Source organism: Saccostrea cucullata, unplaced genomic scaffold (assembly GCF_032062105.1).
Source record: "Saccostrea cucullata isolate Sc308-1 unplaced genomic scaffold, CSIRO_AGI_Scuc_v1 ctg2705, whole genome shotgun sequence".
NCBI lineage: Eukaryota > Metazoa > Mollusca > Bivalvia > Ostreida > Ostreidae > Saccostrea > Saccostrea cuccullata.
This window is the reverse complement of record NW_026921835.1, coordinates 62,939-81,381: the sequence shown is the minus strand read 5'-3', so window position 1 is coordinate 81,381 and position 18,443 is coordinate 62,939. Positions and strand designations below refer to the sequence as shown.

Genomic DNA, 18,443 nt, shown 5'->3' with positions numbered 1-18,443 from the left:
CGCCTATTCCGAAAACGTCCCTTTTTCGAACAAAGCCGATCCCGTCTTAATAGATCCTAACCTAGATTTCTCAGCCACTTCTGAAATCTGAACGTTCAATTTTTGCAGGTTTGTAGTTATAACTTTTGTCAACGCCGTAATGAAAAAGCAATCCGAATTTCCCCAGAATTTAAAAAAATACAAATGCAATTTATATAGTGATATGTAACTTTTTTATTTAAAATTTTGCGGTGCTCCGGGTCACTATCCCAAGTCTAATAATGAAGCCATTATTATAATTATTTATTTTAAATTGAATATTATTTTACATTTTGTAAATGATAATTAGTAAAGGATTATAAATATGTTTAAAATAAATATCAATGACACCATCTTTCTTTAAATTTGAGCTTGTCCACGAACTTTACGGACAACCCTCGTATGTAAGCTGCAATACCAAGAAAAGACCTGAACAGTGCTGAAATTAAATTATTGAAGAACATTTTGTTTACTATTTATCTTCAATATATATCCATTAAATCATGGCAAGTAAACTTTTTGTTGAACATTTGCCTTTAGTCTCACGAGAACGTAGCTAAAACAAGTGATGCATTGTGGGTCCAAATTACGGCATCAAAAGATTCTATCGAATGATTGTGCAGTGGTCCGAATTTTCTCTTTGAAAGCACAGGCATTGCGTTCAAAGATCGCAGTTACAAAATCGACGCTCGCTATGAATGCCATATCATATATGTCACCATTTTTTTTTTCAATTAGGTCAAACATGAAGGCCAATATTGGCTTGCAAGGTCAAGTGGTCAGAAATCATAGCATCCTCAAAAATATTATATATATTGCTTAAGGTAATGCACATGTAAAATATAAAAGCCCTATCTTTTCTAAATCAAAGGTCATATTAAGGAAGAATAACATTTTTGAAGAGCCTTCAAGGTCACGGTCACGGGGTATAAAATCATAGTGTAAAAAGAAAAGTCTTGTCACAAGTGATACACATGTGTTATATAAAAGATCTATCTCTTCTCATGATTCAAAAGATGACAAAAGATTTTGTCACAGTGACAGACAGACACTTACAGACGGACAGATGAATTAAATTAATTATTATACTTCTGTTAAATGTTTCCTATATAAAGTTCAGAAGTTGAAATAACTATCTTTTATAGTTCACGCATAGCAAAGCTATACCCCGGGTTATAGATTTTGCTATCCACCCTCGGAGAATTTTCATGCAATTTTTGCCTCCAATTTTTATTTCCAGCGATTTATCTATTGACTGATGATGTCATTATGAATTCAGTAGCATTGTGACATCATCAGGATTTTATATTATTCTTGCAGTATTTACTTACTCCAAAAAATTCAAACCTCAGAAATTATATTATACTTCAATATAATAAAACGCTTATTCACTGTTTATGAGTGGGATAGCTCTTTTATCAAACCCTTGACGGACTATTCCCCTCGGGAAAGCCCTCGGGGAAAAGTTCCTGTCGCGGGTTTGATAAAAGAGCTATCCCACACACAAACAGTGGATAAGTGCATAATGTCCCCTCGCTTTCCATATGGAGAAATGGTGTTCATTCTGCTCATCTACATATCAGCCATATTGGAGCTATAATAGCGACAGATTCCATTAGAGTTAATTTATATCGAGAACGTGAAAAAATTGCAAAATTTTATATACTTACTATTTCGGATAAAGTTCTTCGGCCGATGTTTTGATTTTTCTTTATATTGTCTACCGGAAATAACAATAATGTTGATGCTAAAGTGAAAGTTGCGACCGCCTTTTTGATTTGAAAATTTGAAGTGAGAGTACATCGTTATATTGAAGGAAAGAGCACAGAATTAGTGTTTTTGTCATTTTTGGTGTTAAAATGTAAGTGTATATTGCAAGATGACAGAGTTCTTCCGCCGATTAATAGGTGCAGACGAATGTATATTTTTACAAATTACAGATGATTTAATATATCATGAAGAGTTACGGCCGCCTTTTTAATTTAAAAAGGGAAATTTCATCCATAGGCCTGGCCTACTTATTATTCGAAACAAAGGCTTCACGAATTGTAAACAGTTAATCACGCAAAAGTGTACCAATATAACTATGACGGGCCTAACAGAAATAAAAACAAACCAAGTTAGAGTGTTTAAATGTTAAAAAATAAAGATATGGTATGTTTTGGGTTTTTGCAAGATCTTATGAATATTAATTAGTTGTACATCACGTGGTACTAATCTCATGAATAAACTGAACGCCATTTCTCCATATGCTGAATGTGGGGGACAAAAATTAGGAAAACACACCAAAAGGGATTGACTGACCATTACATGATGATTCATAGAGAAGCTTTCTTTAAAAACTTGGGTCTTCTAACAATATGTTAAATTATATTTTGAAAGTTTTTATGCATAAAAAAAAGTGATATGGATCAATTTAGGTAACAGATCAATATCGCCTGACAGCACCATGCATGATGAAAATTTAGTTTTCTTAATACAAGAATCTCTTTTTCTCTAAATTAAAAATACAGTGTATAAAGAATTTTTGATTATTTTCAAATATAAAAACTTGTTAAACATCAAAGACGATTTTCATGCATGCCAAAATGATCAGAGAAACCCTTTTTCCTGTTTTTTTTTTAATTGAAATATATGGCTCATATATCATGTGTATTCTTCTTGGTCATGATGATACTTTCAAATCTCTAAGGTAATATAAATAGTAGGTATATGACTAAGACTATAGGTGTGTGATGGATCAAAGGGAAATTATTTGTCATTATTTGACATATTACCACTATCAGTTTACATGTATCTTGTATATGATGTAAGTAATTTTAATTAATTAATTTGTTATTAAATGTAGATTTAACAGCTGAGCTGCTGCGACGTGATAGGGATGGACTTAAAAAACGGTCATAAGTAGTAAATAGTTGGGGCCTAGTACATGTATTAAAATGTTGTCTTATTTCATCTTGTTCATTGTCCCTGCTTTGTTTATCTTCCTGATTTTTTAGAGGTTATTATACTCCAGGCCTGAAATGTTGGAGGGTATATGTTAATCCAGATATATACGTCCAGCCGTCTGCTATGCTTTGGGGTACCCATCTCTTCTCCACAACTCCTTTGAGTCTTGTACCACTGAATGAAATTGATGAGACTTTTACAGAATCTTAATTACATATATATATTGCCATTGTGACCCCCTATTTTACTTTTTGATCCGACACAAATTTTGGGTTTCCCATGGCAAAATATGGACACTGCCATTATACAGTTATCATATGGGAGGCGAGGGTATCATTAGTGAGCCCATTGCTCACAATACCTATAGTTTTATTTTTATTAAAAGAGCAGCATATACAGATGCAATTAAATTTCATTCTTATATCTATTAATATTCATTCATGAAGATACCTAACCTAATGATAAAACAATAATAATAACAGATAGAGCAGATGGGTGAACAAAATCCATAAATATGATGATGGATACCAAAGAAAATGGGTCGCAATATTTTTAGCTCACCTGAGCCGAAGGCTCAAGTGAGCTTTTCTGATCACATTTTGTCCGGCGTCCGTCTGTCCATAGCTGTCTAGCTGTATAGCTGTCTGTAAACTTTTACATCTTTGACTGCTTCTCAAGAACTACTAGACCAATTTCAACCAAACTTGCCACAAAGTATCCTTCCGTAAAGGGGATTCAAGTTTGTTCAAATGAAGGGCCATATCCCCATTCAAAGGGGAGATAATGGAAAATTACTGAAAAATTAATGGCATCTATCAAAAATCTTCTGTTCAAGAACCACTGGGCCAGGAAAGATGAAACTTGTGTGAAAGCATCCTCAGGTAGTGTAAAAATCTTCTTCTTGATAACAAAGCAATGATTGGTCATATTTATATGGAAACATCCTCAGGTAGTGAAGATTCAAGTTTGTTAAAATCATCACCCCCGTGGGTAGGGTGGGGCCACAATGGATAATCAAAGTTTTACATAGGAATATATAGGAAAAATTTTTAAAAAATCTTTTTCTTGAGAACAGCAAAGCCATGATTGGTCATATTTATATGGAAGCATCCTCAGGTAGTGTAGATTTAAGTCTGCTTAAATCATGACCCCTGGAGTTTGGCAGGGCCACAATGGACGATCAAAGTTTTACATAGAAATATATAGGATTTTTTAAAAAAATCTTCTTCACAAGCACAACCATGCCATGATTGGTCATATTTATATGGAAACATCCTCAGGTAGTGTAGATTTAAGTTTGCTTAAATCATGACCCCCGGGGGTAGGGCGGGGCCACAATGGATAATAATTACATAGGGATATATAGGAAAAAAGACTTTTAAAACTTTCTTCTTGAGAACAGCAGGAAGATGATTGATCATATCCTCAGGTATCCTAGATTCAGGGGTAAGGCAGGGACAGCCCACAATGGACGATAAAAGTTTTACATAGGAATATACAGGAAAAATTTATCAAAATCTTCTTTAGAACAGCAAAGTCAGGATTGGTCATATTTATATGGAAGCATTCTCAGTTAGTGTAAATTTAAGTTTGATTTCAACCATTCGGCTTTTATGTCATGTGTGATCATGGTCTAAACTTACAAGTATTGGATCCAAGAGGAATGGATTTTATCTTCCTTAAAAATTTGTGGCAGATCAAAGGAAATTACAGTTTATGGCTATTTGATTAAAACATTTCAGCTTACATGTCATGTGTACCGGTAATCATGATCTAAATTTATAAGTGCCGGATCCAAGTAGAGTGGATATTACATTTATTAAAAAAAAATTTTTTTGGTGTATCAAAGGATAATAATGATTATGCTAATTGATTTCAACCATTTATCTCACTGTGTGTATGTAATTTGTGATCATTATCTAAACTTACACGTGGTGGATCCAAGGGGAGCGGGTATATTTTTTTTAAAATTTGTGGTCGATTAAAGAATATAAATCATTATGTCTAATTGATTTCAATCACTTAACTAATTTTTCATGCCCGATAACGATCTAAACTTACAAGTGGTGGATCCAATGGTAGTGGATATTACTTTTTTTTTAAGTTTGTGGTGGACCAAAGGATAAAAGTGATTATAACTTATTGATTTCAAACATTTAGCTTATATGTCATGTGTGATCTTGATCTAAACATAAGTGATGGATCCAAGGGGAGTGTATATTATTTTTTTAAGTTTGTGAAAAGCTTACGACAACGCCAATGAGGATGCTTCAAAATGACCTAGTTAATGTACTAAACTGTGATCTAACGAAGCATTCTGTGAAGTACACATATCCTTATATTAAGGTTTTTTTTAATCCTATGGGATAAAAATTCCCAAATTTCACTTTATAGAGCTAATATGGGATTTTTAATCCAATTTCTTCAATAATGGGTTAAAAAAATCCCATGACGGGATTAAAAATCCCATGGAGGAAAAATCCCTCACAGTTCTTTTTTCTCCCATGGGATTTTGGTGGGATTTTAGGTGGGATGAAAATCCCCCCATCTCCCATGGGATTTTTAGTTTTGAGAGAAGTTTGTAAGAAAACTACAACATTGTGGAAGTTGAAATTGACATGATGAGATGAGAATAAAAAATCCCATCAAACTTCAGGAAAAGTTTAAATTATGACTTTTCGATAGGGTACCTAAAAGTCCGGACTTTGTCGTGTCCGGACTTAAATGTCGCACTGTTAATAACAGTAAATATCAGTAATAATCAGTAAGAACAGCACCGTATCAGTTATTATCAAACATTATCAGTAAAATTTGGGATTCTCAGCATTTTTTCATTCAGTAGAGATATCACACTTCTGAGCATAATGGCTTAAGGACAGATATATGATATGGACTAACCTGAATCTAAACTAGCAAAGGATGCCTGCATATTTCTCTAACTATGTCTTTTTGCTCTTAAAGTATGTGCCGACCCGTACCCAACCCTAGCCGTCATGATTTAAGCAAGATTAAATCTACGCTTCCCAAGGATTGCTTCATAATTGATTCATTTACAATTTAAAAAAAAGGAACAGTTTAATACATGTGCAGTTTTTAGTGATCGATTTAACCTGTGTACATGTACATAGAGAATACATGTACACCTATAAAAATTGGAATAGTATTTGTTTACAAGTTTTATGTCACTTTTGGCAGTTGTAGAGTCTCAAACGTTTATCCAAGAATTGGTTGTAAACATTTAGTTAAATCTTCATGATAAATCTTCTTGGAAGACCTCCGGTCTTCGAACGATTTAATCACGTGACTGACCCAATTCATTTCCATTGAAATTATAACACTTGTTATTTCTTTCTGAAGAAAATATTTATCGTGATTTGAAGCTGGGTATGGAGGCAAATCTTTATTATCATTGTCATTATTCTAACAGGCCCTGACTATCGAAAAAGCAAGTGTACGTCACCTAAAATTAGATCGTATCAGACAAGTAATATCTCCGAGCCACGTTTAAACGAATAATGATTGTATGTGTCCTTACACAATAACAGTCAAAATATCGTAATATCTACATAATATTAACGTACATGTTTTTTTTTCTCGTAGGTTTTATAGTCAATACAAAGTTCCGTTCATGAAAGTTTGCCTTAATCTGGTAAGTATTGATTTCGGCATGAAAATTAGTTACATTCTTTCAGCTTTAGCTGCATTATTTAATTTATTACTACAAAGGTCAATGGTTATTTAAGTTAGATTATGAAATAAATAGGGGTTTGATGATACTCTGTTTTTTAATGATAAACAAGTTTTCAGTATGCTTTGAGTATTATTAACTTTAAGAAAATAAAAAGAAACGTATTTCAAATTTGTTCTCAAGTGAACATAGCATTAAAGCACTAAGAATTAGAAAATAGGGAAACCAATTGTATAAATCTCTCCTACCTGAATGGTTAGAGCGTCTACTCTAGAGTCGCAAAGTTAGGACTTGATCCTTCCGTCGCGGGTTCAAATCCCACTTTCGGACGTGGAGAAGGACCCTTCGGATGAGACAATAAAAACGGAGGTCCCGTGTCGCAGTAGGTGTTGGCCAAAAACATATCCCTCCCTGCTTGAAGGCCCTATTGCCGAATACAGGACATAAACTGCAGCTTGCCACCGGCAAGTAGTAGCGTCTCCATATGAGTGAAAAATTCTTGAGAAGGACATTAAACAGTATAAAATCAATCATCCTTGAGTAGGCACACAATCTCCCAATGGCAAGGTGTTTTGGTAGGTTCCACATGGAGCAGAGTGGATCGAAAACCCTTTTATGTAAATCTTTTTATTTTGTAAAAGAAAATCCCCTATACTTCTCTTAACTATTTAAGAGATTAATCAAAGAAAATGCTGGTAGGGTAAAGACTTCGGCAAATGTAAACAGGAACCTTGACGTGTCTGCTTAATTAGGGGGTATCAATTAACCGTTGAGTCGTATAATAGATAAGATATGGAATAATGAAATATAATAAAATTACATAAATTGTTATAATTTAACTTTTAAAAAAAAGATCACGTTTTGGTATATATACATTCATTTAATTTTATTTCAGTTCAGCCATTTTGCCCTTCTGATTGGATATGCTTATATGCTGTTGTTTGACTTTGAGAAAGAAATTTCTACTGCTGATGTATTTATCATTTTTTGGATGTCCAATTTCGTTACGGAAGAAGTGAAGCAGGTATATAAGGTTATAGGTTAAGGAGAAGGGGGTTGAATAAAATTTCATTTCACTGACAAAAAAAGCATGAATTTGTATGCAAACATTGTTTAAAGTTATCGTTGATTTTGAAAATTACATGTATTCATAACTAATCAACATTGACAAGAAAAGCAAGACCCTTTAGTGAAACTAAAATTTCAGATAGAACTGAAAGGTGGCTTTCAGTGACCTTTTCATTGACCATTTAGTCACTGAATGGCAGGTACAATTAAGTGACCTTTCAGTTACCTTTCAGCTATATTTCAGGTATCTTTCAGTCACCTTTCAGCGGCCACATTTACGTTATCTTTCAGTGACCTTTTCAGCAATTTAAAGTGTCCTTTTCATCGTCTTTCAGTTACCCTTATGTTTTCTTTAGTCACCTTTTTTTTCTTAATTCAGCATTATTCTTTCACTGGCTTATTTTCATAACTTTTGAATCAGTAATTATTCTTTTATAATATTTTGAACAAAATCATTCACATCTTTACTGTGTTGTTCTCTCATCATCACTGAATCAGATATTGAAGAAAAAATATTAATCAATATCATTTGAAAATTAAATTAAATGGCATATAAATTTGATTTGTTTTTCTTTGTAAAATCTCTAATATTTATACACAATTATCAACTTTATTTAATTATTAAATGAATAAAAAAAATCAATGTCAAAAAAATCAAGGTGAGAATGCTTTAATATAATCTAGAATAATTTTATTTCTTTTCTAGGAGAAATTTCATATTGTTAATTTTGTTTCTGATTTTGGAAAACTGGAGGATATTTTAGGATTTTTAAAATATCGTTTTCTTTTTTTTTTAAGAAAAATGTAATCGATAATTAATTTTTGCATGTTGCTAAAGACACTTGATATTTTGAATTTTGTTTCACAATAATAGCATAATAATAGCAAAAATGCATAATGTTTTAGCTTTTTAAAAAATATTGTCTTAGAATCATTTCACAAATTTTCTTGATAGAGAAGATACAAATAATGTTTTCCGCAAAAAGACTTCTTTGATACAGGTGCCCGTCACAGACACCGAAAATTATCATGATCCTGACTAGATATTTTTAGTAATCAGTCTGCCCTCCCAATCTCTACACAACTGACATAGATTTTTTAAATCATACACATCACAGATCCTCAATACAACAGGTGAACTTAGGGTTCCATTTTGATTTCTACAAATTGATCAAATTTTAATTAACATTAGATAGACAAGACAAGACAATACTTTATTCTCATAAATTGTACAAAACAGTATAGAGAGGATATTACATAAAATATTTACAATTATTAATTAAGCATGCGTGCACTCTTAAAAAAGTTTTACTTGTTGTTTTTAAAATAAGATATTAGATTAAGAAAAACTAGTAATTATTAGTAATCCATTTAGTCAGAATAGCAAGTAAATGACTATCGTGGTTAGTAATTGTAAACATAATTAGTAATAAGGATGAATTCATTTACTTATAAAATGATTTACTAAGTATCAATACTTAATAGGAATTATATTACTAAATGAACTACTCATTTTTAGTAAAATATTATTACTTAATTTAGAGATAATATGCTTTTTATTTACTAGATTTTATAAATTAATACTAAGTAAATGTAATTCTGAAATTAAGTAAAATCTAGAATATTATTACTTAAGAGAATGCTAAGTAAATGAAATACTTATCATATTTACTAAAATCGACATTATTTATAAGAAAAACTGCAAGGTATCGATCCTCTGATAAAGGAGATACTTGTAACTATGAAAGTACATAATGTAAGACTAATCACAGTTTTCTTGATCACAGTGTCTAATTGAGCTTTCTGAGTAGTCATTTAGATGAAATCTACATTGAACGGTAACAATACTTTCTATTTCTTTTGCCAATTTCTTTGTAATTGTTTTATTATATTTAACAATAAAACATTTAATTCCAACATCAAAAGCCTTATAAATTGAATAAGTTGTATCTTTTTAAGGACCATTTTAAAAATGGTTTAAAGTTTCAAGTACTTTATACAACATTTTAATTAGTATGACTTTTTTTTTACATGAAGAAATATTTAAGAGAAAGGTAACTCCTCCTCACAGACAATTAATATGGAAGCCAAAATTATATATTACATTTCAAGAATTCAATCCTGATAGTGAGTAGACTACCATTTTTAAGTAATTATTTGTATTGAAACTGCTCTTAATTCTCCTTGATTCAGTTAATAAATTATTGTTTTAAGTAAATCAATTAAATACAATTTAAACAAGACACTGATGCCCCCCTTATGGCAACATACCAAAGGTTAAACTTTCCTTATATGCAAATTCAATATATTGGTATTTCTTGATATCTCAAAGGTCAAGGTCAAATGGTCAATGTTATTGGTATCTAATGAAAGGTCCTGCCACAAAAAAAATATCTGAAATATGAAAGCACTAGCCCCAACCCTTCATACGTTATGGTCAAAGTTACCATTTTTTAAATGTAGATCAAACTCCAAGGTCAAGGACAAAGGGTCAGATTTGGTGGTACCCAAAAAATTGTCTTGTCACAAGGATGAAATCTGTAAAGTATGAATGCACTAACCCTAACCCTTTTAAAGTTAAAGTCAAGGTTTGCTTTTTATAAGTGGGTCAAACTCCAAGGTCAATGTCAGAGGGTCAAAGTTCTTGGTATCCAATGGCTGGTCTTCTCACAGGAATTACATATACTAGTATGTAACTATGAAAGCCCAATCCCTTATCGTTCAAAAGAAATGGCCAAGGTTAAAGTTTTTTCACAAGGATGAAATCTCCAAGGTAAAAGTCAAATGGTCATGGTTGTTGGTATCCAATGAAAGGTCTTTCATCAAAGAATATATATGTGAAGTATTAATGTCCTGGTATTTACTGTTAAAAAATATGGCTAAAGAATTGGTTGGGATTTGTAAAAGTGGGTCAAACTCCAAGGTCAAGAGTTCAAATTTGGCGATACTCAAAGAAAGGTCTTGTCAAAAGGAATGGACATGTGAAATATACAAGTCATAGCTCCGCTAAATCAAAAGTTATGGGCAAGGTTAATTTTTTTGCGGACAAACAGAGAGACAGACAGACAAAGAGACAGACAGACGGACACGAAAAAAACTTCGTTTACGGGGGCAAAAAGATATTAGTTATATAGTAAATAGTGGTAAAGGCCAAGTAATGTTATTACTTATATACACAAATTTAAGTAAATATAAATTACTAAGTAAAACCTTTAAGTGTTTAAGTAAAACAATTCTTTAAAATAAAAAAATCAAGTAAAACATTTGAATTTAGTAATTGACATATATTTTAGTAATTGATTTAAAATTTTAAGTAAATGCTTAGTAATTATCTTTTACTTATCTTTATTATTTCAAGTAAAAAATGACTACTAAGTAAAACTTTTTTAAGAGTGTGAGACAAAGAAAAAAGGGGAAAAAAACAACAACAACAACATTGGAAAAAAAATGACAATGTCACAGACCAAGAGAGCCGACTCTCTCCATTATAGTTCCAATGAATTTACATAACTTAATTAATTTTTCCCTGCTGTTCAAATTAAATAGTTGGTCAAACTTAAAAACATTAGGATTTGTATAATAATACTTGGGCAAAAGATTTAATCTAGAATTTTTAATGTATTGATCAGTGTATGTAAATAAATAATGAAATTCATCTCCTATTTCCTTGCATAAACACATGTGACAAATTTTGTTTTCTCTTGCAATATTATACCATCTACCTGTTTCAATAGGAAGCTTAGCATTTCCAGTTCTAAAAATTCAATATTTCATAGAAAGTTTAGGAGGTAAATTCAGCATGTATTTCTCAAAAGTTAATGATTTTTTAAATCTAGGTATTTAAAATTTTCAACAATTTCTCATGGAACACCTTCAAATTCTAATGTTGAATTATTACATCTTTTACCTTTACCAAATAGAACAATATTTGTTTTAGCACTATTAACCTTTAAGTACCATTTTTACAGTATTCGGCAAACATCTCAAGTTGATACTGGAGATCTTCAGGGGATTGTGATAATAGAATAGTATCATCTGCATATAGTAAAGCATAAAGCCGCAGATATATATGAAGTTCATCTTCAATTTTCTCATACAGATTTTTCAAACCTGTTACATTTTTGTCAAACAGAAAACCTTCAAGATCATTTAAATACAATGCAAATAAAAATAGTGATACATTTTCACCTTGTCTTACTCCAACAGTACAGGAAAACATTTCTGATGATACTCCGTTAACTACTACTCTTGATTTAATATTCTTATACATATTAGTTATAACTCTAAAACATTTGCCATCTATATTGTTTAATAAAATTTTATTCCAGAGACCTAATCGCCAGACCGAGTCAAAGGCTTTCTCGAAATCTATAAAAACACAATATAGTTGCTTTCTATATAATTTAAACAGTTAAATAAGTGAGTATAATGACAAAAATATGATCCAGAATAGAAAAATCATTCGAAAACCGGCTTGGTTCTCCAAGATAAGTTGAGCTCTATCAGCATAGTTATTAAGTCTCTCATTCATAATGGAAGTGAACAATTTACCCAAACAACTTATTTGTGTAATTGGTCTGTAGTTTTTAGGATCAGATTTATCACCTTTATATTTATATATTCGGACTATATTGCCATTAGTCCACTGTGAGGGATTTATTCCAGAATCAAATATTCTATTAAATAGCTCAACATACAAGTTTAGTAAACAGTCATACGTACTCTTGATGTACTCATTTATAATTCTGTCATCACCACTAGATTTATTAATTTTCAATAATTTAATACTTTTAAGAACTTCATCATGTGTGATTGGATGATAAATATAGTGATTCAACTGCATATCAGATACAAGAAGGAGTTCTTCCTTATTCAAAACATAGTTCTCGTTTGATTCATTGAATTGCATATTAATTATAGACTTGGCTACTTTTTTAAATTGAATTACTAGCTGACTACAGTGCGCTTAGATATGAAGCCTTGACCATGCTTGAAACTTGTTTTATTCCCTGTGCTTGGATTTACCATTATCTTGTACTATACCGTAATTGATACATTAACTGTTCAATCTTTTCAAAATATACATTACTCAGATAGTTACTGTCTTTAAACCACCAAACAATTACTGTAAAATACAAAACTGTATCAATTGAGATAGTACACTATGACTCCCTGGAGCTGCCTGTTGGCAGAATTCACAACATAAGGAAACTTGCACATTTATAACTTTTAATATGCAGACAAAGAAAACAAACAATAAATCAAAATATGGTGGAAAAGGTCGCATACAAAAATTTTGTGGGGAACTGGGGAGGCGGCCAGTGTTCCAATTTAACTACCCAATGTAGGGGACCCACCGGGAGCCCTATGTGAACATAGGTGCTCAGAGCCTGAACGAGTCACCGCGTTCTGAGGAGGGTAGTGATGCCTGCCCTTCTCGCCCGTCTCCTGAGAGCTACCTGGTATGATGCATGAAAGGGAGGACCCAGTAGACTGCCCTACGGTTGCCCCCCAAAGAACATGCCCCAGCCTGTAGCATCCCCTCCCTAGGTAGGGAGGTGGATGAGGCACCAGCAATGGACTAGCTGTGAGCCTCTCTATTACAATTAACCTTTAAGTACTGCCTTTTGTTACTAACTTTTTTAACCAACTTGATAGTAAACATAACATATGCCCCCTGCTTTAGTAGGAGGAGACAACAGGTTTTGGAGCAGAATTAGTGATCAGCTACCGCAACGCACTCCCCAGTCCCGCCACAGACATTAACAATGTCCCCCACAAAATTATAATAATGTTCTGTATTTAACATAAAAAGTAAATTATTTAGCGGTGAATATAAATGTCTATGCTCTAACAGTCCATGTGTTTATTACTGTTTGCACATAGGGAAAGAAAATCTCTGCTCTTGGCTTGTGGCAGGAAAAATTCTTTGGTTGTTCTGCAAGAAAAACTGCATTGCTGCTTGAAGATTATTCAAAAATATTTGGTTGCCTACATTAGATAAGGGTGTGCCATCAGTACGGTAGAGGTCAATTTCTGTTGCTTTGATATTATGATCATGTTCAATAACACATCCCTGTACTTCCTTAACCATAAATTTTTTCATTAGCTTGTTTATTCTGACCCTTTTCTTATTGATTTTTGACCCCTCCCCAAGAGGTGCATAATGCCAATAACGCCTTGGGAGTAAACATGACCAGACTAGCTTAGTGTTAGGCCACAGTGCATTGTATCTGTATAATGTGCATTGTGCCATATGTGAGAAAGATTTTGAGGTAATGTCACCAGAAGTCAGATCATTTGATCCGACATGAAAAATTAACCAATCAGGGGGAGAAAATTTAACAGACATAGTTGCTATGGTTTGTTCAACCTGATGCCACTGAAGTCCCCTTACACCATTCCAAGTTATTGAAGCTGGCAAGTTCAAATTAGTACCCCCAGGCCTATGTTCTGCTGCTACTCCTGCCCAATATGGTATTGAGGATCCAATTATCCAGATGGACACACCTGGAAAGCTTTGTTGAAATTAGAAAGGGACTAACTGTTTAGAGTATTTAAAGCATATAAAATTGAAACATACTGAACTATAATTCTACAATTGTTAATGATTTTAAAGTTCTTCCTAGCTGAGACCTTAAAAATCTGTACGAATGTAGGTTTGATAAGCATTTGAATTCCATCTCCCTTGTGCTTTGATCTGGTTGATTGATACCCCTTGTTTTGCCAATTCGGTGGCCATACCTATGAGAAAGCTATGTGACCTATAATGACCCGGGACCTGCAAGAAATTGAGTGCTTTTTGCAAAACTGATTGAAATTGAAAACGTGTAATGGGTTTGTTATTCACATGCACAAGCAGCAAGTTGCAGTTGCTTGACCTAGATTTGATATATTCTCTGATCTGATTAACAGGGCGGATCTTATAGTCAGGTTGATTGGTTAATTTGACCAAAGTCGAGAGATCTATCTGATCAGTTTTAGACTTTTGTATTTTAACTGTGAGATGATCTTTTAAAACAAAATGTAAATCCGATAGCTGAATGGACAGAACTTCGCTTACTCTCAATAAACCAAAATAAGCTAAACAGAAGGATGCAGCAAAAAGTGAAGCTTCATAAGGAGATCAACACACAGCCGGAAGGGTCTGAATAATTTTTATGAAAATGTTTAGGGAGATGGGAATTCGTAAATCTTTGTTTACTCCGGCTGATCGACGTAGGCCTTCCAGTGTTTTTGATACTACATATACTTTAGTTGTGTCGTTGTGACTGTTGATTTTGTGATGATGAGAAATGGCACTTAAGTACAAACATACTGTTCGGTATGAATACTTATGGAGGGACAAAAAGGCTATGTAGTGTAAAAGTTGATCTACCGAGACTGGCCAAGATTGATCTAACCCATATTGTGTACGAAATCCTTGAAAATGCTCAGGTGCTGTGTTGTATGCTTTTTGTGTGTTGGCTGATAGAGAGTCATGTAAAAGCCTTGATGCCTTTTCTTCTAGATATCCCATACATTGTTTGGAACCGGTGTGGGGAAGAAATCTGCTTCTGGTGCGAGGTGTCGGAACCGGGCCCACTGTGAACGAGATATTGCATCAGCGATTGAGTTTGCTTTAGTAGGGATCTTTGAAGCTTTAATTTGTATGTTGTATTGCAGTGTAATGAGTACCAGTTTGCGTACAATGTTCATAACTCTATCTGATTTGCTGGTAGAGTTGTTAATAATGTGTACCACTGACATGTTGTCAATGTGAAAAAGAAGTCTAGTGTTTTGTAGGTCTTTGTTATAAAGTGTAAGAGCCACCAGTACAGGGAACAGTTCCAAAAATGTCATGTCTCTAAGAATGCCCACTGAACCCCAGTGTTGTGGCCATTGACCCCCAGCCCACTTGCCACCAAAATATATCCCAAATCCACCCCGCTCTCCCCCAGCACTGTCTGTGAACAATTGAACGGTGTGACTGTCAACCAAAGGGGTGTTAATAACTGATACTCCATTGAAGTCTTTCAAAAAAGTTGTCCATACGATTAGGTCAAGTTTGATGTTTTGTGTTATTCTGATTTTGTGGTGTTGTTTTTTGATGCCAAGGGTAGAATTAATGAGGCGTCTGCAGAATGCTCGACCTGGCGCTACCACTCTGCAAGCAAAGTTTAGAAGTCCCAATAGTGACTGCATTTGTTTAAGTGTGACCTTTTTGGCCTGCAACACTGTATTGATGTTTTCTTGTAATTTATTAATCTTATCTGTAGGTAGTGACATGGTCATGTTGCAAGTGTTAAATCTGATGCCTAGGAAAACTAAGTCATTGGTTGGTTCTACAGTCTTGTCCTCAGCTATCGGTATGCCTAAATCTGAGCAGAGGGTTCTAAAATGATGCAATGTATTTGCGCAAACCGCGGAAGACTTGGGGCCACAAAAAGAAAATCATCAAGGTAGTGAATAATAGGAGCATTGCCCGAATGTTGTTTTGTAAGCCAATGTAAGAATGATGCAAATTTCTCCCACAATGAACAACTTATGGAAGACCCAAAGGGTAGCATTTTGTCGAAATAATATTGACCTTGAAATTTGAACCCCAAGAGGTCAAAATCAGGCACTTAACTTGAGGGTGTTTTCCTCCGCACTGGCTACACATGTGGTTATACCTGCATCGGGTAACTCTGATTCTTGTCCGGTACCAGTATTTGTATGCGTCTCATGGCCCGACAGGGTCGGCTCAATGATTGGTTGATAAATATAGTGATTCAACTGCATATCAGATACAAGAAGGAGATCTTCCTTATTCAAAACATAGTTCTCGTTTGATTCATTAAATTGCATATTGCTACAGTCTTTATAAAAATTATAAAGTTCGTTTAGGTCAGTCATACATCTTTGCTTGTTTATATTTGTATTTAAAATTTTCCAATATTCTTTAGGGTTTGAAGTACCTAGGTATCTTGGTTTCTTTTTCATTTCTGTTCTATGTTTACTATTTGTAAGCTTTAGTTTCTGATTATACAATTTTTCTTTTTCATACAAGTTTGTTCTGAAAATAGAACCACCAATTTTTTTATATACAATCTCTGCTTTTCTATAGTTTTGCCTGGCACATTTACAATCAGCCGTAAACCAAGGTTTATTAACTTTACAATTTTTGATTTTTTTTTTGTTACAGTTTGTATAAATTTGTTTTGTGCCAAGTACTTTAGCACTTTCTACAAAGATTCCACCAACCCATCTACAATATTATCAATAAATTCCAAATTAGCATCTTTAACTGCACAGTTTTTTTATATCATTTTCAAGGACTTGAACTACAATCACCCTTTTTTCAACATATTTTTGGTAGTTCAACTTTTTATCAATATTCCAGTTTTTAGCAACTACATAACAAGGGCCAGGAGGTTGATCATCAGTTCTACACCCTATAAAATGTTCATTTTAAGTATTAAGGTATACCTTTACTCAGATGACTAAAAATTCCACTGATAAGAACGAAAAACCACCTATTTCACTTTGTACACCGATGATTCTTGTGTTCAATTTCAATTTCAAATAACTAGGTCAATGGCCTCGTTTTCATGCTAGGGGCCCCTCAGTATTTTTCGGGAAATACCTCAATTTTTCACACTATGACCATTTTTCTTCTTCACTCACAAAATATTACAAGCAACAAAACTCTCTAAATAATGAAATATTTATTCTGTCATATTCATATTTTTTCCCTATTTTTTTTTTTTTATCAAATATTGCAAAAATCTGACTGATAAGAACTCTAAATTATTTATAGCCTCAGGTTACTTTTGTTACCCTCATTCTCATCGTATCAATATTATATGAGGTCAATGATCCAATTATTGAGATATGATGACTGAAGTGGTTTTTGTACATGTTTTTGAATTTATTTATTTCAAGGCATTCATTAATTTGAAATAATTTATGAGCTTAAACACATAATATTTGCAACATGATGTCTTAATATACATGAAACCTTTACTTTGTGATTCATATTTCAAGAAATGAAAATTTTGAAAAAATTAACAAATTAAAAATTTAGTCCGAATTACTCTGCATAGCCATACATTGAGTTTTGTTCCTGTATATTTTCTTTAAGTACTTACATATTAAATTTCTAAATTGATATTGAGATAAAACGTAGTTATTTTATCGATTTAGAACAATTCTTGATTTGATATTTTATACTTTATAAAATTTCCTCTCTGATTTCTGAAACCTGAGTAAAAGTCATCCTTAATGAAACTTCAATAGGATTATGCACATCTGAAAAAAGTGTGCAAAATTGTAGTATCTTGGAATCTGACGCATATTTTATAAAATCAATATTGGCTATACAATAATCCACAACACTGGTTTGTTTACAAGTTAATTCCCCATCACTATCACCTCTTGATCTACCACTAAGTATAAAAATAGTACACTGTTTACAAACATCTAGGAGTCTTCTTCCATATTGATTAATAACTATATCTTTAGATTTTCTCACGACAGTTAAATTGTATTTTTCCAATAGGTTTACATCAACAAACTCTTCAAGTAAAATCTTTACCAGTTGACACTCTACTATTGAAATCACCAACTAAGCATATGCATTTATTTGCAATTGCTATGTTTGATATTTCTCTTTCAAGTGCATCAAAAATTTCAACAGAGGAAAAGCGAGAATTTGAAAGTGGTATATAAACAGTTCCTATTATCAAATCATCTATGT

General features: G+C 32.9%; 1 protein-coding gene across 1 annotated transcript; it reads right to left on the bottom strand.

Moving 5' to 3' along the window:
* Nucleotides 1–15,229: 15,229 nt before the first annotated feature.
* On the bottom strand, nt 15,230–15,997 carry LOC134260800 (uncharacterized). The gene has a single exon (XM_062743343.1). The coding sequence runs from the start codon at nt 15,995–15,997 to the stop codon at nt 15,230–15,232; it is 768 nt and encodes a 255-aa protein (XP_062599327.1).
* Nucleotides 15,998–18,443: the final 2,446 nt, after the last annotated feature.

What these genes read in the sequence shown, in the direction of transcription:
- LOC134260800 (XM_062743343.1), bottom strand. Translation starts at nt 15,997, where the DNA reads ATGACCATGTCACTACCTACAGATAAGATTAATAAATTACAAGAAAAC.